The 20,901-nt window shown below is 47.9% G+C and overlaps 1 protein-coding gene across 1 annotated transcript in view; it reads right to left on the bottom strand.

The window, feature by feature from the left end:
* Window positions 1-2,268: 2,268 nt before the first annotated feature.
* LOC135826657 (uncharacterized) overlaps window positions 2,269-20,901 on the bottom strand; it is a 75,998-nt gene continuing 57,365 nt past the window's right edge. The window contains exons 22-34 of the mRNA XM_065339257.1: window positions 20,896-20,901; window positions 18,994-19,116; window positions 18,380-18,505; window positions 17,925-18,041; window positions 17,039-17,256; window positions 9,973-10,048; window positions 9,706-9,747; window positions 8,326-8,541; window positions 7,563-7,715; window positions 6,712-7,155; window positions 5,989-6,147; window positions 4,343-4,495; window positions 2,269-3,339 (exon numbers count right to left, since the gene is read on the bottom strand). The exon at window positions 20,896-20,901 is cut by the window's right edge and continues 309 nt beyond it. Coding sequence (XP_065195329.1) covers window positions 3,335-3,339; window positions 4,343-4,495; window positions 5,989-6,147; window positions 6,712-7,155; window positions 7,563-7,715; window positions 8,326-8,541; window positions 9,706-9,747; window positions 9,973-10,048; window positions 17,039-17,256; window positions 17,925-18,041; window positions 18,380-18,505; window positions 18,994-19,116; window positions 20,896-20,901 — 1,838 coding nt within the window. The 3' untranslated portion in view covers window positions 2,269-3,334. The remainder of the gene's footprint in view (window positions 3,340-4,342; window positions 4,496-5,988; window positions 6,148-6,711; window positions 7,156-7,562; window positions 7,716-8,325; window positions 8,542-9,705; window positions 9,748-9,972; window positions 10,049-17,038; window positions 17,257-17,924; window positions 18,042-18,379; window positions 18,506-18,993; window positions 19,117-20,895) is intronic.

The raw sequence follows: 20,901 nt of genomic DNA, 5'->3' as shown, positions 1-20,901 counted from the left end.
ATCGATTTTCTTGTCACTTTCCTTGCAGCGCTTCAAGAAGATTATCAATTTAGGCATGTTACGAAGTCATGACCTCAGGCTCTGGATTTTAGCAGACATTGCTGTGCAGGCTATGGATATTGCTCTAATAATTAAAAAAAATGAGGTATAGTTGATGTTCGGTCATGATGGAAGGAGTGGTGGAGCTACAGGAGAGATGAGCTGATCATTTGCTGGGTGACTGAGGGTGACATCGGTTGGACGAGTATGACGATTACGAAGACAGTTGAACATGATAATTTTCGAAGGTAACTCAAACTAATTTGGCAATGAAAAAATCTTTTACAAAAGAAGTCAGCTAATGAATACAAGAAGTCTTGTTTTCTCTTTTCCATGTTGATCTCTAGCCGGATGATGAATAAACACCATTGTATGGGATTACTAATGTATTCTGCTGTACAGTCAACTTCGCTTATAACAACACTCGGCGGAGCATCAAAAATGTGTCCTTATTCGCGAAGTGTCGTTATACCCACAGTCGTTATTAGCAAATTTCACTGTATTTATGGCCACAATTTTCCAAACTTTTGAGGCTCCATAAGTACAACAAAGTGAATATGTATCCCCACGTGCCAAAGCATAGCAAAATCTTCATAATAATGAAGATGATTAAAACAGAGAGGTTCCAGGCTGTCCAAGAGAGTGCTCAATACCGAGAGGCAGAGCTGGTTCACACAATAAGAGGACAGAGAAATCCACAGCCCACAGCCATCACCTAATTAAGTAAGAGACCACCGGCTCCAGTGGTTGTCACCTTTCACCACTGCTGTCATTCGCACTTTTAGATTTGCCCCATGATGCCCCATGATGCAGTCATTTACACTTCATTTACGCTTTGAAACTCGGAGTATTGTATGAAGCAGGGAGTCGTCAAACACCGTGGTACCCTGTAACCCTGGTATGAAGATTATTATTTTATGAAGATTTTGCGAGCATAATTGCGGCGAGAATCCATGAAAGCATAATTCCATGATTTCGCAAGCATAACCCATCGGAGCCTGGTTGCATGTTGTTGGTTTGACAGCATGAAACAAGGTGGAGGACGTAGTGTTCGGAAACAGTGACCTTTCTACAACCATCCACGGTTGGTAGAGCCCCGGTCTGTTGAGACCATCTGAACCGTCTGAACCGTCTGAGTCTCAACTTCTGACCCTCTTTATTCTAGTTATTCTAGGGGAGTTTTCCTCCACCTTGTTTCATGCTGTCAAACCAACAGCATGTGTGAACTAAGACAAGGTTTATCTACCGGTAATACCGTGTACAGTTATGATACATGTACATGACTCATGAGTCATGTACATGACTCATGAGTCATGTACATGTACATGACTCATGAGTCATGTACATGTACATGACTCATGAGTCATGTATTCGGCTCGTTTTCTTCTTCAACAGAAGCTGTATCACTTTGTTTTTGCCCGTACAAGAGACTAATTACAGAATAGTTCTGTACATGTACATGTACACCGGATAATTCTTGACGCAGGTCAGAGACAAGGTGCCCAATGAGACTATAGTAAAACCTGTCAAGGCGACCAACTGTCCAAGGGGACCGCTACAACCAGGGCCAAGGGTTGTCAATTCCGGTCAAATGACCCTTAAAAAAGGAGACCACCTGTACACAGCGACCGCATTTCGAAGGTCCCTTGAGCGGTCGCCTTAGACAGGTTTCACTGTAGTCTGTCGACAGATCATCACTCCAGAGACGATCCCCCACACAAGGTCACGAGTGCAGTGCATGGAATTCGTCTCCACTCCTACTTCACTTGTTTCTTGCTCTACGCTATCATCAGGAGAATGGAGAATTAATGTTTCTTCCGTGCACCGAGTCCAGTTTCTACTTGTCACAAGCGAACTCTGTACCGTACCACGATACAGAACGTTTACACCCACGCTTGCCCCTCCCTCCTTCTCATCACTACACTCGGAGAGTATTCATTTTCTATCTTCCCTCCACCGCCACTCCTTTTTTATTTTTTTATTTGTGGATCACATTTGCCAGAACCAGAGCTACCCGAGTCGGGATTGTCATGGGGTGGCCTGAAGTCAATGCTGCCAGAATCAAGACTGCCGGAAAAGGGGTCGGCCAGAACCAGGGTTAGTAGGACAAGGCCCGCGGTGCCAAGATCCGCCTCGGGGTTGCCTGAACCCCGCAGAGCATGCACTGGCACGCTCAGAATTGCTGGTTCATTCGTTGTAATTTAGAAAGAAACGAGAAATGTACGTGTTTCGAAAAGTCGACGAGGCGACAACAATTTTAGTAAAGCTATCAGTAATATAAATACGCAGTCTGTAGTTTGGGCTTGGCATAAAAATACTGAAAAATGATCAAAATGCGGTAAAAAAACTATACCTGGCAAGAAAGAATATTGAACACATGGATAAGAAGCGGACTCTGGAGATTTGTGTGAAGTAAACGTGTGCGGATTAAAACAGCCCCACTGTGGGCAAAGATTGCAGACTGTTGGAGATCGGCATTGAGGATACGGAGAGGAGGAACAAAACGGATAGAAGGTTGAAGAATTATCGGATGGAGATGTTGGGGATACAGAAAGGAGAAAACCAAGCGGATAGAAGGTTACAGAATGATGGAGATGTTGAGGATACAGAAAGGAGAAAACAAAACGGACAGAAGGTTGCAGAGTGATGGAGATGTTGAGGATACCGAAAGGAGAAACGTGTCCAAAGTGTGCCCAAGACTGGCTGCGTGTGTGAGTGAATGGAGTATATATTAAAGATCAATGAAAATCATTTCAGTTGCTCGGTGAATGGCAGGTGGAAGCGTGAGTGGATGGAGTATAATTATAAAAACATTAAAAGTTGATTCAGTTGATCAGTGAATGGAAGGTACTGCAATGAAAGCGCGCTAAAACCGGCAGGTCCATCTGGCTCGATGACCGTAGTTTGATCCCTCGGTTTAGGAAAGACCAAATACATCTATCATAGTGCATGTGGCGCAAGTCTTGCCGAAGCATCAATGCCAAGAGCATGACATGAACCCACAAACAATATGTTTGGTTCTTGTACTTGTATCGGACTGTCTGTTTGCTTAGCTGGTCAGAACCGGGATCGTGTAGGCTTGGTGGCAGCCGTACCTATCTCAGTTGTGTCGCCATACTTGCTGTATGGATGATAAATCAATTGTTGAACATTAGAAACACGATTAGTTCTGATAATTACAAGTGGAATTGCAGAGGAGATGAAGGTAATGGAATACCTTCGGCTCTCTTCGCGATGCATCCTCTTATGCCGCTGCACGCGAGATGGCCAAACTTCCTGGCTGCCAGTCCCGTGCTCAAACTGCATTCAGAAGAACACAAGTGAAAACAATTGCAGAACATGAAAACATGAGCAGATCGATAGAGACATGTGAGGTGAATCTTGCTATTGGCTGACACCATTAGGTAAGTTACTAAGTGAAAACTGCGCTCTTATGTCTGGAATCAGAGTAGTTTGACAGTACGTATGACGGGGTTTTACCCTGCCCCAGATGTCATGTGTGGGAAAACTGATGGAAGCAGCAAGATCAGGTGAAAAGCCATCTGTTAGGGGGGGGGGGGGAGCAGCGACCTCAGCACCCCCCCCCCCCCCAACACGACCACGAGCAGCATCTCCAGCACTAGCAGCACCAGGAGCAGCATACGCACCAGGAGCAGCACCGCACAAGCAGCCGCAACGAAAGCACCTACAGTGCGTTTCAAAAATATAGACGCGTGATTAAAAAAAACGGTTGGGGCAGCATCTATACCACATAAAATCTGTGATCACTTTGTACATAAATATTTCCAAATTGGGCGTTTGTTATCCGATCGCTTAAAAATCGATATGAGAGAATTGTGGGAAGGACCTGAGCAATATTCCGAAAACCATTCTCCAAAAGCTCCAGCCAAATTTGAAATATTTCAAAAATACCACGTGTCTATATTTTTGAAATGGACTGTAACACCAGAACCCTCATCAGAAGAACGGGAGCCAGAATTAGAGCTACAAGCACCAATTCCTCACCAATTCATCCCTGCCTCATATGAGATCGGACAAGTCCAAGGATGGGGAATTAGACATCTGCCAGGTTTTACCAAATTCACACAGGTAGGCCATGGCAAAAATTACAGACAAGCATATCCCAAACCCAGATTTTTCAAATCAGTTAAAGTGGGGTTTTGAGTCTCAATTCGGCCAAGATCGGGCTTTCAAAAAATCACGGGTTTTCAAAAGCCAGTGTGGTATGAATTTTTGGATAAAATTAATTAATAGTACAGTTATAGAAGCAGCACAGGTGACCCTAGCAGACCTAGTCACTCACCACACTCGACTTCGGAGAATTTCTGCCATCGATCTGCACAGCCGGAGCCTGGCAGATGGCGGCCGTTCTTCAAGCAGAGCAATCCTCCGTCAGCCATGGGGATGACAACGCCATGCTCAATGCCATCCTTCACCTCCGTAGCCATTGCACACTCTGTAGTATGACAGGATTCACAGAGAATGGAGGAAGTGTGAGTTTCGAAGTTTTAGGAAACATGTTGAACGGTCTCTGCTGGGATGACAGCTACACACCATAGCTCAGTGGTTAGACCATCGCTGGCCTCAAGAGAATGTCCCTGGCTCGAGTCCTGCTGGTGACAGTCATTTTTCTTCAGACTTTTCCCGTTTGCATCTTTCCCTCAAACCAAGGAACGGTGGCTCTGTTTCTAGTTTACATATCATGGTTTTCCATCTCCAAATGTTTATCCTCGGGGGCTTCATCAGGGAGAACGATCGTGTTGGAGAGATCATAAGCCATAGTAGACAAGGGTTGCCTGCTCCTTCGTGGAGCCCATTGCAAAATCGCTACTGCCAAGTTCAAATTGTATGTACTGTAGTTTAGCATGAGCACACGCGACAGCAGTGGAACACTCCGGCTAGTTTCTTACAAATCTGAGGTGCCCAATCATGGTCTTGCAAATCTGAGGTGCCCGATCTGAGGACAACCAAAATGTTATGAGTTTTGACCAACAGTCCAGCAAGGTAACGAGAAACTACCGTATTATCTCTAATATAAGCACAGTCTCCAATAATAGCACGTCTCCAATAATAGAACACCTTGGGGCGGCATTCAAAAAATAAAGTGCTCAGTCTCCATTATAAGCACACTGTGGAAATTCATTATCTGTACCGGCGAAAAAACCCTGAAATGTGTGTGTCTGACATGAACTTGGCATGGCAACAAGCCTCTGAAATGAGGTTGAAATAATAATGGAACAGTCTCCAATAAAGGAACGTCTCCATTAATAGCACGGGGCGGAGGTACATTGAAAAAATAAAGGACCGTGCTTATATTAGAGATAATACGGTATACAGTCAGATAGTGTGACAATGCGGCACAAAACTGAACATGTTGGTCCTTCCTCTTTTATATGAATATTATTGGCTCACTATCCGAGTAGGAACACGAGGGTTAGCATGGGAGAATTGAGGAGAGAAGACAGTATAGCATGTCAGAACGATAGATAGCGATCTGCTACAGTACTGTCGGTCGCCGAAGAACATTGGGATCAGCCTCCTAGCCTATAGTGCATTTCAAAAGTATAGACCTCTAGACCTTTTTTGAATAATTCAAATTTGGTTTGAGCTTTTTGAGAAACTTCTTCAGAATATTGCCCAGGAAGCTCCCGCAATTTTCCTCATATAAATTGCCAAGCGATTGGATAACAAACGCCCAATCTCGGAAATGTTATGCACAAAGTGATCACAGATTTTATGTGGCACAGATGCGGGCCTAACGGTTTTTTGAAACCAGAGGTCTGGACTTTTGAAGCGTACTATAGACCATTCTTATGTTCATGTATTACAGTCTACGCCCAGTTGAGTCACCGTGTATATATTGGTATGGTGTGCTTGGTGAAATTCTAGCCTGGCCGTTGTTCGGCGCTCCGCTCCCCGGCGCCCGACAGTATTGCAGGGGAAACTCACGCTGACAGACTGGCAGATCCTTCCAGAAGCCTTGGAAACACTGAGGCAGCACGGCGGCATACGCTGCCACCCAGTCGCCAGTGCCGCTGCAGATAACTGTGCCGTTCACTAGTACTGACTTGACATTTGTTGTGGAGTACGTCGACGGGACCTGGCAGCCTAGCATACAGAATCAATGATACAGCAACAGTGCGGAATTCACACGTTTCAGGGACAATCTTAATTGAGGTGTCTAAAGAAAGGATCATTGTAACCAGTGACTGATTGTAACCCTCCCAAGATTCTAATCCAACATCACGGTGGCAGTTCCTCCACCTTTTTTTCTTAATTGGCCTCATTATGGCATTCACTTCCATGTAATTGGGCTTGTAGCCCGTGTGTACTTGCGAATTCAAATAAAAATATACATACATACATACATACATACAGTTCTACTCTACCTCAGCAGCCGTCCTGGATATGTGCATGAGCCCCACACCGCCAGCACATGTCATCGTTGTGCACACAGATAATCATGCTACCTATGCCTTTTGCTTATTCTGCAGTTGCATGCGTGTGTGCTCCTCATTGGCTTCGCTCGTTCCCCTTTTCTTTTGTTCATTTGGCTTATGCGAAGGCTAGCCAAGCTTGCTTGGTGATGTCAACGCGAACAAGCATAATAATAAGATGCCAAGAAAGGTGTCTTTGAAGAGAAAAATCAATCGCATGCACATGCTGCCTCACCTGCGACGCAAGCAACGGGCAGTTTCTTGGCCGGGTCCATCAACACTGTAGCTACGTTGCCTGCAGCATCGCCAGCTCCAGAGAACACGGCCACGGGCCGGTGAATGCCGGGCTTTTCCAGGGCCCAGATGTGTGTGAAGGAGGCCTCCTTTGCGCCGGGCAAATTCCAGGAACGCACCAGGGAAGAGATGGCATCGCGCTCCGGTGGAGTGCTGAGGATCGGCAGACGGGATCCCGGACCGTGGGCACGGAAGCAATACACCATTGCCTCTTCGTGCGTCATCTCCAGAGGCTTCCCGGCACTGGTGAAGACAGTGGATGTGATGTTCGGCTTGGCGGTGGTCGCGGTTGTCTTAGTCTGCGCCGTGGAATTGCTGCCCGCATCAGCTACGGTGCTCAGCTGAAGGATTATCGACCTGGAGTGAGTCATACCCTCGTAGATGGCTGGAAACAGTGGAAATGCAATGGAAGAAAATGAGCATCGCAATAGTCATGGCAGAGTTCCAAGCTTGCTGTGCTTGTGCAATTTTGTGAGCACAGAAAACAAACAAACATACTAATAAACGGCAAAAACGCAAAACAAAATGAAAGATGAAGAGAGAGAGAGAGAGAGAGAGAGAGAGAGAGAGAGAGATAGAGAGAGAGATAGAGAGAGAGAAAGAGAGAGAGAAAGAGACAGAGAGAGACAGAGAGAGAGAGAGAGAGACAGAGAAAGACAGACAGACAGACAGACAGAGAGAGAGAAGACCGGCAGATCGATGGGCAGTGTTATGGACCCAAACTACTCGTTACTAATAGAGAATAAGACCAGGTAGATATAATGATAATATTATGTCAGATTTTGTGCTTACCTGCACAGCTGGCCAGACCAGTCCAAACACCATTGGGACACGCTGGACTACCCTGTGAGCTAGCTCTCCACACGTAGCCTGCCTTGCAAGTCACATGACCAGTTTCACTCACTGTCTCCATGCCCCAAGCATCCTTCCAGTGCACAGAACAGCCTGAAAATATACCACAACACAACACCACCACCAACAACAACATTTTCAACCCGTTGATGCGTTATTTTCTCCTTTCCTGTTTCCCCTCTTTTTGTTGAAATGGCTGGCTGGCGCCTCTTCCTTTGTGTTGTATTTTGCCATTGGCTGGTGAAATGAATGAATAAATAATATATAAGCTGTCAAACACACTGAACTTTCTCACAACACAGCATGAGGACAGAGAGAGAGACTAGATATTTTCTCAAATTCCAACTCCCTCAAACTTATGAGCAGTTCCAAATTGCAACTGTTGTCTACAATCACCAGACATCATGGATTATGTATCTTACCTACTACCGGGATTAAAGCCAGGCATTTTCCCTGTGCAAGCTGATTGAGGACCATATATGCTTGAATACGCCCATTGCGCATTGCCAAACACGGACTGTATGAATGGTGCGTGTGAGTGCAATGGGGTCGGGAATGCAATGTGTTCAACAGCCGACATGACTACATCCAGGCGGCTGTGTGGAGCGTTGGCAGTACAAGCTAAGTCATTGGACAATGGCCTCGCTTATTCTCACTAGGATACTACTGAACACAATTGCAGAAATCATGAACAGCCACTTACCGACACAAACGAACTTCTTCGATGGGCCTGAGCCACCTTGGCAGCTCTCCTTTGTCAAGTAATCGCCAGTTATCTTCAGGTCCGTCAGTTGGCTGCTGCTGGCTAGGTGGAAGCCGAGATGGTCGCGGCAGGATGATTGAGCGATGGCACAGGACACCAGGTCATTACTCTGCTTCATGCGAGCGCCACGGAAGTTGTCCATCAGCCCGGTTTGTTCTGGAATGTACAAACCCAGGAGTTCACAAGGTGAGCTTGGCAAAACAATGTTACCAAAACTGAGCAGTATGTTGAGGAGCAGAGCTGCCATTTTTCTGTCGGTACAACTCTGATGGGGTTCCAGGGCTGTCTCCGGCTGAGAGGGGTGGTGGTGGTACAAGTTACATCATTGCTCAAAGGGCTTACAGTCCATTCATCGGAAACTGGCCCGTTGGCTTTTGAAAGTCGGATTTGGGCCGAATTGAGGATCAAAACCCACTTAAATCTAAAAAATCTGGGTTTTGGATCTGCTTTTCCATACATTTTGCCATTGCATACCTGTCCTAATTTTGTAAAACCTGGCTGAATTTCTATTTCCCTGTTCTTGGACTTTTCTGGCCTCAAATGTGGCAAGGAGTAATTGCACGGGTCACACAATGCAGGATGTACTGTTGTTTTCACGATATCTACAACTATGTGAAAGAGACATCAAAAAGTTAGAGTGCCAGTTTCCAATGAATGGACTGTAGTAAATACCAGGCTATTAGAGAGGTTCCGCACAACGTAATCACTTTACTGTAAGACCAGATATTCCAACGTCAATTAAAGCTAACGATCTTCGGATTTTTGTGGGTTAGCGGGGTGAAATTCTAACGAATTCTGTCTCAAAACTTGCAAATTACTGTACGTGTACATATCGTTCAGTACAATTTAACGAATTTACAAAACTCGTTTTAAGCATTTGAAGTCGTTATGTCATAACGACTTCAAATGCTTAAAACGAGTTTTGTAAATTCGTTAAATCGCTAGAATTAAATGGTCTTACGTTAGAAAACAGTGGAGTCGATCTACGGAAAGTCTTGCGTACACTGCATGCGGATCCGTGTTCCGCCATAACTACCTACCTGGCCATACTAACTCCAGACGCGAAAGGGTATGACCCAGAGAGACAGAGCTACATTTATCTACTAATCCACTTACGGAGCACCTCTGTGAGCGCGGAAATCACACGTGTACTATCCGTTGTCAATATTCCGTAAGTTGAATGCAAACTCGCGAGCGGACAGGTTTCCCCCTCCCACTTAGGTAAAGTTGCGCCAAATTAACATAGAGCGAAACCTCTCTATTACTGAGCACGATTGCAGAATCATCATGAATTTCGTTAAATAATGAACAAGCACCTACTGTAGTCGTCCAGCTCGATGAGGTCGACAATCCCGTTTTGTCCTGGAGCATATAAAACCAAGGAGGTCACAGAATCAGCCAAAACCGAACAGTTTATTGGTTGGCCATAGAATGTGGAATTTGAGCTCAGCTAATTGATCACACACATCCAACGGCAGTGTGTTAGATATGTTCAGTGAACTCCACTAGGCATTCTCTCCACCAGTGAATATTTGATCATTTTACAAAAGCTACCGGATTCAAAAAGACATGTTTTACAGCGCTTACTTGTGCAGGATATGTGCGCCTTTGCAGTGCTACCCAGTGCCTTACGACTGGCATTGGATGTATACGCATAGGCAACCTGCAGAGGACACGCCCAAACCCACACACAAACAGATACATGCACATGCACACACACACACAAACATAAATGGAAACACACACATTTACACACACACACCATTTGACACCCATTTGACACCCATTTGATACCCATTTGACACCCATCGCCGGAGGCAATGGTAGCAATGCCACAGCAGAAGCCATAGCAGCTTGTGCTGGGATTGCACCATTCAACAGCTTGCAAGGCTGAAGAATTAACCGCCGCCACTATTCAGCCTGGTCTACACCACACAGCTATGAAGTGGCTGTTTCTGGTCAGTGAATCCCTACTTTTTGGTCCTTTTCATACACACCCACCCACCAACACCCACACACATTATAGCAATAAAAACTGCTTCATGATAGCTTTCTAAAAAAATACATTGTGAACACAATAATAGAAAAGCTGACAGGATCGCTTTTCTATATATATACACCATGTAGAGGCGACGGTTTCAAATAGGACATAGGTTGCAAACCGGAACGGACTCAATATTCACTTTCTCTCTTGGTATTTTGATTAGAAAACATGTCACAGTGAGACTACTGTTATGTTCTCATGCACACCACTACTACTAGACAACAGGAACTAGTTTGGTGACAAGATAATAGAAACTAATTATTTACATTCTCAAGTGAGGAAGAAGAGCAAGGAGAAGAACACATGAATCCAGAATATGGATGCGTGCATGCGTCCAATAGAGACATGACGTAATCACGTGAAGCAAGGCGTATAACGTAACAATACGCGTTATGCGGGTGATAACAACTTGAAGTACATGCGCAATACATGAGTAGCTAGCATGATACATCACGTCCCTTCTGAGATAGAAATATAACAATTACATTTACATACATGTATCTCACGCCCCTTCTGAGATGACAACAAGGCATCTAATACCAACTAGAAAGGACGGCAAAGAAGATAGAGATGACTGAATACGAAAATAGCTGAGCTCAACAAGAGACAGAAAGACGCACAGGCAGCTAATCATAAGTTTGGCCACGAGTGTTCGAAATATTCAGCCTAGACGGGGGTTGGCGGCTTCGCTGACTGCGCCGGACTGGCGGGGCAGGCTGAGTGATGGGGGTAGCAGGCATCGGCTGTGCAGGTGCTACGGGCAAGACAACAGGACGAAGAAAGCGACGGTTTCGCCAGTATATTCGGCCACTGGGAAGCTTGACCATGTAGTCGCGGTGGCTCCCAATGGCGACAATGGTACCGCGGGCGTTCCACAACTTGCTGCGGGGATCTTGTAGATCCACAGGGCAACCAAGGTGGAGGGCAGGCAGAGAACGGGCAGACTGGTTGTAGTGCTGACTGGCTGCTTCAGACTGGGCAGAGGCACGACTGTCGATTTCGTCAGCGGTTTCTTGCCACGCTGGGGCAAAACTGGTCCGGTGGGCAAGCACGAATGACGACAGGGGGCGGCCAAACAGGGCCTGCGCTGGGCTCTGACCGGAGCTACGGGGAGTGTTACGCCATTCCAATAAGCCACGACGGAAGGCGTCGACATTAATGTCTCCGTCGGTGGTGGTCTTGTACACGAGAGATTTGATGGCCTTGACAGCCGCCTCCGCATGGCCATTCGATTGTGGGTAATGCGGACTGGATCTGACGTGGCGGACTTGCCAACGCTGACAGAAGGCGGAGAAACGCTGCGCTGTAAACTGCGGACCACCATCAGTCGTCAGGACAGCTGGGACACCGAGATCCGCGAACCAGCCTCGGAACGCACGGACTACGTCAGCGGAGGTGGCGGTGCGTCCTATCTTGGCAACACAGGGCCAGCCGGTCTTGCGGTCCACGTATACCAGGAACTGGTAGCCTTGGCATTCGAACAGATCCGCGCTGGTGCTCTCAAACGGGAGGGCAGGACAACGATCCTCAGTTGCCAGCAGCGGTTCCTTCACTTGGGAAGGTGCGTGGTGACGGCATTCAGCGCAGCTGCGAACGATATTGTCAATGTCATTGGACAGCTGGGGCCAATACACCACCTGGCGAGCACGAGCCTTGGTACGGTTGAGACCTTGATGAGCAGCATGCAAGTCGTCAAGTACACTACGCCTGAGGGAACGCGGGACCACAATGCGAGGACCTTTCAGTACCAGGTCCTGGTCGACTGTAAGATGATGACGGACTGTCCAATACGGCTGGGCAGCAGGACATAAGTCGCGTTTGTCGTCGGGAAATCCGTTCCGGACGGTGGTGAGGAGTGCCTGATAATCCGAGTCAGCTCGAGCGGCTTCTTGCAATTCGGCAAACCGGAGATTGGCAATCTGGCCTTCGGTGTCTTTCCGAATGCAAGCGCGTATGGCAGGAGTACGAAGGGCTGGGTGTTCACCGAGCTCATCGTCAGGGGTGGGATCATCCACTGGATTGCGGGACAGCGCGTCGGCGAAAGCGTTGTCAGTACCCTTACGCCAAGTGGCATGCAGCTGGTATGGACGAAGCTTCATGACCAGGCGTTGGAGCCGGGGATTCTCAATCTGATCGAGCGAGTACGAGTTGATGATTGGTGTGAGGGGCCGGTGGTCGGTGACAAGCTCAAACAATGTACCGGCGAGGTAGAGAGAACATTTCTTCACCGCCCAGACGACAGCTAGGAGCTCCAGTTCGATGACAGCATACCGGGATTCTGGATCCGACAGAAATCGACTGCCACACTGGAGAATGCGCCACTTGCCATCTTGCAACTGCCACAGAACGTAGCCAAGGCCATGCAAAGCAGATGCATCGGTCTCTAGGCGGAGTGGCTGGTCACGTTGGAAGAATGACAGCGTTGATGGTGACAACAGCTCAGCCTTGGCAGCGTTGACTGCGTCTGTGTGAACTGAGTCCCATACAAACTCGTTGGACGTCTTGAGCAATGGGCGCAACGGGGCGGCGTGCTCAGACAGGTGCGGGGTGAACTCACCACACTGGTTGATAAGACCCATAAACGATCGGAGATCAGTGCGGTTGCTAGGAGCTGGAAACTGGCTGATAGCTTTGACCTTGGCATCATCGACGGTCCAGCCGTCAGCACTGATGCGGTAACCACAGAACTCCACGACTGGCATGCCGAACACAAACTTCTTGGCGCTCAGAGTAATGCCATTCTCCCGGGCGCAGAGCAGGACATCCCGGACGTGAGATCGGTGGGTGTTCAGGTCATTATCGTAGACGAGGCAGTCATCAACGACCTTCTGGAACTGGGAGATATGAGCGAACGCGGCGTCGGTGCGGCGATTAAACTCGTCTCCGGCAGAGACCAATCCTTGTGGGTTGCGTAGGTACCTGTACCGACCCCAAGGTGTCATGAACGTGGTCAACGGACGGGAGGCCTCGCTCAGAGGAACTTGCCAATAGCCGTGGCGGGTGTCTAGCTTGGTGAAATATCTTGCGTTGCCAACGCTGGATACAGCGTCACGAGGGCTTGGTGCGGGGTGAGCAGGGCGTTCGACTTGGTCGTTGAGCTTTTTGAAATCAACGGTGAGCCTCTTCTCGTTTGTCCCCTTCTTGTCCACGATGACAATTGGGTGACACCACGCACTGGGTTCGGTGACCTCCTCGATGATGGCATCCCGGACCATGTCATCCAGCTGGGACTTCACTTGGTCACGGTACGCATGCGGGATCTGGCGGGCATGATATGCAGCGACAGGCTTAGCATCAGCTCGCACTCTAATTTCCATAGGTCCACCAAGCATTGGCTTCAACACAGAGTCATCAAAGACGTCAGCGAATTCAGCTAGGAGTTCGGCTCTCATCGTCTCTGAGTCGGTGGCTTTGGACACAACCTTGTCCGCAGGTGCATCGGGAACGACCGATGGGACTACCTGTTGGACTGCTGCGATTTGCTTCGGCCAGCCGGACGGCAAGTATCCTAGGGCGTGCAAGGATGAACGGGATAAGAGGGCATCAGTCAAACCATCATAGACATGAATGGTGGACGTGTGCTGGTTTGGTCCACAACTGAGGGTCGCCGAAATCTTGCCAACAGGGTTGAGACTGGCGCCATCTGCGGTACGAACATCGTCGATGTCGTCAAGCAGGTTCTCGACAAATCCGCCTAACTGGTCAAGGTGTTGAGTGCCGATGGCATCAACGTCGCTACCAGTATCCGGGAGCCAACTAAGAGCAACGGGCTCTGGCTCGGTCACAAGCTGGGTGGCAACGGAAACTGTTGCGTCGTCCAACAGAGATGCTCGGTTGAGTCGCAAGTGTGCGATCTTGGACGACTTGTCCGGCTTCTTGGCAGGCCTGCGGCACATTGCCCGGAAGTGACCCGTTCCATTACAGTTAAGGCACACTTTGTTGATCGCGGGACACGGCGATTTCGTGTGCGCTGTGCGTCCGCAGTTACGGCACTTATCACGAGCAGAAGTGTGCTTCGCCTCAACTGGGGGCTGTGAAGCTAACTTCGCGCGCTGATAAGACGACTTCCTGGCAGCATTGACTTGGCCGGCGGTAGGGATGTGGTGGCTGGTCTGTGTGGCTGCCTCTTCTGCACGACACACCTTGACTGTCGCCTCCAACGTCAGGTCGGAGGTGGACAACAGTTTGTGACGGGTGGTGTCGTCCAGGATACCGATCACAATGCGGTCTCGCATCATGTCCGCGTGGACCCGTGCAAGATTAGTTTTGCACGTAGAACAGGCACGTGCCGAACAGGCAGAACAGAGCTCGTGTTCCACAAAATCACACGTGTTAAACAACTCCTTCAGGGAAGTGTGGAACCCGTCAAACAATTCCCCTTTCTGTTGCGTGCGCTTATAAAATTCAATTCGGTCAAGTATCGGGTTTCTTTGTCGGCGAAGAAACTGCTTGACCGCCTCCAAGACGTCACACGCATCAGGATTGGTCGCGATGACAATGGTGCCCTCCCTGATAAAACGTCTGAGGTCTTCGTCAAGGCACTGACGGATGGCAGATACCCTGGTTTCCCTTGACTGTGCTGTCAGGTGCTGGCACCGAGAGAAGTCTTCCCACAGTTCCTGCCAGGCAGCAAACTCTGACAGGGACGCGGAGGACAGCAGCATGGGTCGCTCCGCCGCGACAGGCTTTGGAGCTGGCGGTGCTGGCGACGAGCGAGGCTGACTCTGTTGAGTAAGACCAGTGATAATTGCATCGAGACGCTTCTCTCGCTCATTGGCTGCCTCCATCTGCTTTTTGAAGAGATCGGCAAGAGCAGCGATATCTGCGCTTGGCACACTTGGTGCAGCTGCATCTGACATTTCGGAAGGCGGTCACGACTAGAGAAATAAATAAAATGTAATTGGACCTGCAGGCCTCGTGCGAACACAACCGGGATGCACCACGGGCAACTAGAAAAACACAGGTACGAAACTTCACTGCGCCATGTTATGTTCTCATGCACACCACTACTACTAGACAACAGGAACTAGTTTGGTGACAAGATAATAGAAACTAATTATTTACATTCTCAAGTGAGGAAGAAGAGCAAGGAGAAGAACACATGAATCCAGAATATGGATGCGTGCATGCGTCCAATAGAGACATGACGTAATCACGTGAAGCAAGGCGTATAACGTAACAATACGCGTTATGCGGGTGATAACAACTTGAAGTACATGCGCAATACATGAGTAGCTAGCATGATACATCAACTACGATGTGTTATACTCCGAGCCAAAATTTCATGGCTCTGCGATGACCAGAAGCGCCATACCAAGTAGGTGGGTGAGTTTTTGATGTGTTGCTTCGCACTGCGACTTGAGTTTTACGACTTTCGAAAAATCAACTTCTTGTCGCAGGTAAACAGCGGCTCGCCTCTCGCCAATAAAGCACCGCATACCAATCAAAACTAATGGAAGCACACACAAGGCTTATTGTTACTCTGTACTGGCACGTGGCCGTCGTGGAGCGATAGCACCTAATTATTATTTCAGACCCAGAGTGAATTTGAAGTGCACTCTAAAAACCTGTCCGGTTTGGAGCCACCTCTGATTTGAAGTGAAAAATTGGGCAACTTGGAGGCAATGGGTCAACACAAAGGAGTGGCTCAGTTCGATTGACTCTGGCCTCAGGAGCAAACTCCAACATGCCAGTTTCCTTCCACAAACATATTTCGAGTGAACAATCAACGCTGTTTGGGTCTATACAAATTTGGCTGTCAAGCCGTTCCGGTATTGAACCGTCGCCTCTACCATGCACATGCACGCACAGCCGATGCAAGAACATCACTAATTTTGTTCCATGCTATAACTACGGGACACGACCACCTCACTGGTTGGAAAATTCACCCATTCGGCACCTTTTTTGCAATGTCAGGGGTGAATGGGAAATCAACAGTCATATCAAGAGCTTCCAAGGTGTACATTTGGGCACTTGGGATGGGTTCAGTGGCACTAGAGTACAATGACAAATCCTGATATCATCTGAGTGTGGTACGAAAACGTCCGTATTGCTCCTTTCACTATCACTTTGTTGCTTTTATCATTGTTATTGCACATTGTTTCCACCGTGGGAAATTGCATGAATATAGTACGCACGTGTGGATTCAGCTTTTCCTATTTGTTGCCGTTATGAAGTTACACTTTAGGACTACACCATAGCTAAGTACAGTGTAGCAGAGAATCCCTGCACATAAGCGAGGGTCCCTGGTTCGAGTCCTGGTGGTGACAGTCAATTTTTTCCTCTTCTTCGGACTTTTACCCCTTGCGCAACATTTCCTCAAACTGATGGAATTATATTCCTGAATACATCAAAAAAGTATTCTTTCTAGACCAAAGAATGGTGATAAATGAAGATAGAAATATTTACGATACTTCAGCTTTATCCACTGACGATATTGTTCAGAACAACGAAACGTCTGGAGAAGTATCGCACATCTTTCTATCTCTATTTATCATATACACTACCATTCTTTAGTCTAGAAAGAATACTTTTTGAAATTACAGTGAGAGTGGATAATCAATGGCTTGTCCCCCAACTCTTTTTCCTGAAGAAACATAGAGGTCTTACATAATCCCAGTCCAGGCCCGACCAAACTAAGCCGGGAGTAAGCGAAGCAGATGTTGACCACCATGAGCTCAGCTGCTTCATGCGCTGGCCGTCGAAACAGAAGCGAGACCAGCCCGGTGGACACAGAGCCGTGTCGAATTCCGACAGCAGGAATTTAGCAGACGATGTGATGACGTCGTAACCCGGTGCAAGATGTTGTGACCAGTCCAGGAACTTGGCTGCAAATCACACAAAAACAAGGTGAGATTTGGATAGTGTCTGGCAGACGAAGAGAGAGAAATGCGCTGATGAACGCAACGAAAACATGGCTGGACACACAAAAGTACGTAAATAATTCTAGTTCGCATGAAACTCCATCAGGCGGAAATTTCTGCAATCATAGGAAAACCATCACCCTCAAGGATAACGATACAAAACAAGCATATGAACACCGTTGTTTTTTGTTTATTGAAGAGTCGAAGAACAAACAAGCAAATTTGCCTAATTACATGATATCGACTAAAAAGGAGAATAAAGTATGAAAGGCCAGTGAAGGCAATGCTACTGAATAGAGTGGGTACTAAAATAGCCAGTTAGGCCAGGAAAGGAAATGATGATACAGCGGGCAGTGGCGTTACTGAACCGTCACTTTGATTTCCAAGTACCGTATTCTCCGGTATAAGCCACACTTTGACCGCTCAAAATTCACCCTAAAAGGGCGGGGGGGGCGGCTTTTACTCCGATGATCTAATAAACGGTAATAAACAGGGTAGATGTCTGTATTTCGTGGCAAAAAATGGGGGTGCGGCATATACTGCGGAAAATATGGCAAACATGCTGACAATGGCTAATGCATTCCTTCACTGGATTGGCTGGGGCAGCATTCAGAAGAACTGGTTAAACTTACATTCATACTCGCAGAGGTAACCTGACCGTCCAGCCGGGCACGTGCATGTGAAGCCATGAAGATGGTCGTTACATGCGCCCGTGATGCAAGGATTACTTGCACAGCTGTCAATCTGATCTGTGAGGGCGAGAAGGCAGCAACATAATATACCAAGCTTTATCTCTAGCATTCAAAGTACCCGCGCTCAGTGCACACACAGACTCACACGCATGCACACACACAGACACACACACACACATGCACACGCACACACTGAGAGCTCTTCTTGCTTCCCTGTTCAAGCAGTTTTAAGCCAACATTAATCTATCAACTCATATAGCAACCCAACTAGCCGGCTCGTGCATGTCATTCATGGTCATTATGTGCATGCTGAACCTAGGTTCAGGGGTACCCCCCCCCCCCCCCCCCCCCCCCCAGTGCCCCATGTGGGCAACGCGCCTGCAGTTTGTCCTCACCTTCGCATGCTGATCCAGTATATCCTGGTTTGCAGCTACAGGTGAAAGACCCGTCGGTGTTGACACACTGCGATGTGCCATCCGCGTGGCAATCACTGAGTGCACCGGTCCCAGCACACTCATCAACTGTATGCATACGAGAGAGAAAGAAAGAAAGAAAGAAAGAGAGAGAGAGAGAGAGAGAGAGAGAGAGAGAGAGAGAGAGAGAGAGAGAGAGAGAGAGAGAGAGAGAGAGAGAGAGAGAGAGAGAGAGAGAGAGGGAGAGGAAGAGGCAGGCAGGCAGGAGGCAGGTTGGCAAACAGACAGGTAAACACGGGAAGCCAAACAGGGGAAACCCCACACATAGGAAGAGGAACGAAAGATGGCACCTGCTGCTTGGCTCCTGCAACAGCAACATGAAACAGTACCAACTCAGTGTGATTGACTCTACATTAGCATAGAAACTAGTTCAGCTCTCAGCTAAATTTTGATATTCCTTTATCCGACCCCTGTATCCGTATTTCTTCTTCTCTTACTGGCTCCAGGCCATCGCGAGAAGCGGAGATTTCACACAAACATGGCACCCAGTGGCACCACACAGATGAGAATCAATTCAGAGAAAGTGTTCAACTTACCATCCACTGTGCAGCTGTTGCCGGCCCAACCTACTTTGCAAGTACATTGATAGGACTGAAGAGCGTTTGTACATGAGATCGCATTAGCGCCACATGGTGAACTGGCACAGCTGTCCACCACATCTACAAGAGTAACGTAGGGAATAGTGCACAACACCAACAGACAGTAGCCAAAGGTGGGTTAGTTATCAACTATCCACCTGTGACCCCATACACATGTACAAGGGTAACATAGGAATAGTGCACAACACACAGAGACAGTAGCCAAAGGCGGGTTACCTAGCAACTATCCACCACATATGCTGTACAAGAGTAACGTAGGAATAGTGCACAACACACAGACAGTTGCCAGAGGCGGGTTAGTTATGATAACTATCCACCACATATACAGGAGTAACACAGACAGTAGCCAAAGTCAGGTTACCTAGCAACTATCCACCACATCTACAGGAGTGACACAGACATTTAGCCAAGGGCTGGTTGGTGACTAAGAGGATGCGAGTGAGTGAGGGGATGGATAGGTGGGTGAGAGGAGAAGAGGGGGGGGGGGGGGATGGTGAGTGAGGGGCGAGTGAAGGTTGGCTGACCTTCGGTTGGTTGAGGGGTATGTGGAGAGAGGGTGAGCGAGAGAGCAGGCCAGTGAGTTGAAGAGTGCTGGTCGGTTGGTGGGTGAGTGAGTCAGTGGGGGGGGGGGGGGAGGGGTTGCGAGTGAGTGCGGATGACATGTGCGTGTGCGTGTGTGTGTGTGTGTGTGTGTACGCGTACGTGTGTTCCCAGTACTCAGTAGCCGAGGCTGGTTGGTAAAGTAACTCCAATTTCACTTCAAGGTACCAGTGCATCTAGTGTCTGCTTCTATCAAAGCAGCACGCTGTCTATACTGGTTACCCCAGCAAGTGTAGGGTGTGCATAGATAACTGTCTTGGCTGTTTTATACCGATGTACTCCGTGTGGTGTAGACCAGGTGTGCATTGGTGGTCGATTCACATGGCTTCGCCAGTTGTGTGGATTAGACAGTTATCTGGCGCAAGTCTTGATCTGTCTCATTCAGATCTTGTTCGCTACGTTGCTATAAGAGAAAATCTGTGGGTGCACATCCAATGCATTTGCAGATTTGCGTGCTTCTCTTGCGACGGGCGTATACATGGTACGTGTGTAAACCGCGGTGGAAGACTATCTGCTCCTGAAAGACCAACTCTGTCCCTCAGCTGGCCACATCGGGATCGCCGTTTCCGTAAGCAACAAGACATATCTAGGCATTTGCGGCACTGCTTGTGATGCAACTCCAGTTTTCTATTATTGATTACGGTCATACTTGCCCATCCGGGCAGTCATGCTGCTAGTAGTAGCATGTGTGTGTGTGTGTGTGTGTGTGTGTGTGCATGCGTGTGTGCGTGCACGTGTGTGTGTGTTGTGTGTGTGTGTGTGTGTGCTTGTGCTGGTGCATGTGTGGGTGCACGTGCACATATGCTCGCATTTCTATTCTGTTATTTCTGTGAGCGGAGGGAGTGTGGAGGATTATAATCAGCTAGTAAACTAGCAAAGAAAAACTACAAAAGTCCATTCGTCGGAAATACTCCCGCTGGATTATGAAAGTCTGATTTTGGCAGAATTGAGGATAAAAACCCACTTTAAACCTCAAAAATCAGGGTTTGGGATACTATGCTTCTCCATACATTTTGCCACGGCATACCTGTTCTAATTTTGTGAAACCTCGCTGAATTTCTTTTTCCCTGTTCTTGGACTTTTCAGGCCTCGAATGTGGCAAGGAACAATTGCACGGATCACACAATGCAGGATGTACTGTTGTTTTCACGATACCTACAACTAGGGTGCCAGTTTTCAATGAATGGACTGTTTGTAGTCAGTGGTTGGGAAAGTTAGGTAATTTGTGCAGCATAATACCTGTGC

This window comes from Sycon ciliatum, chromosome 10, assembly GCF_964019385.1.
Source record: "Sycon ciliatum chromosome 10, ocSycCili1.1, whole genome shotgun sequence".
Lineage (NCBI taxonomy): Eukaryota > Metazoa > Porifera > Calcarea > Leucosolenida > Sycettidae > Sycon > Sycon ciliatum.
Note: the sequence above shows the minus strand (reverse complement) of the source record. Positions and strands in the feature narration are given on the sequence as shown.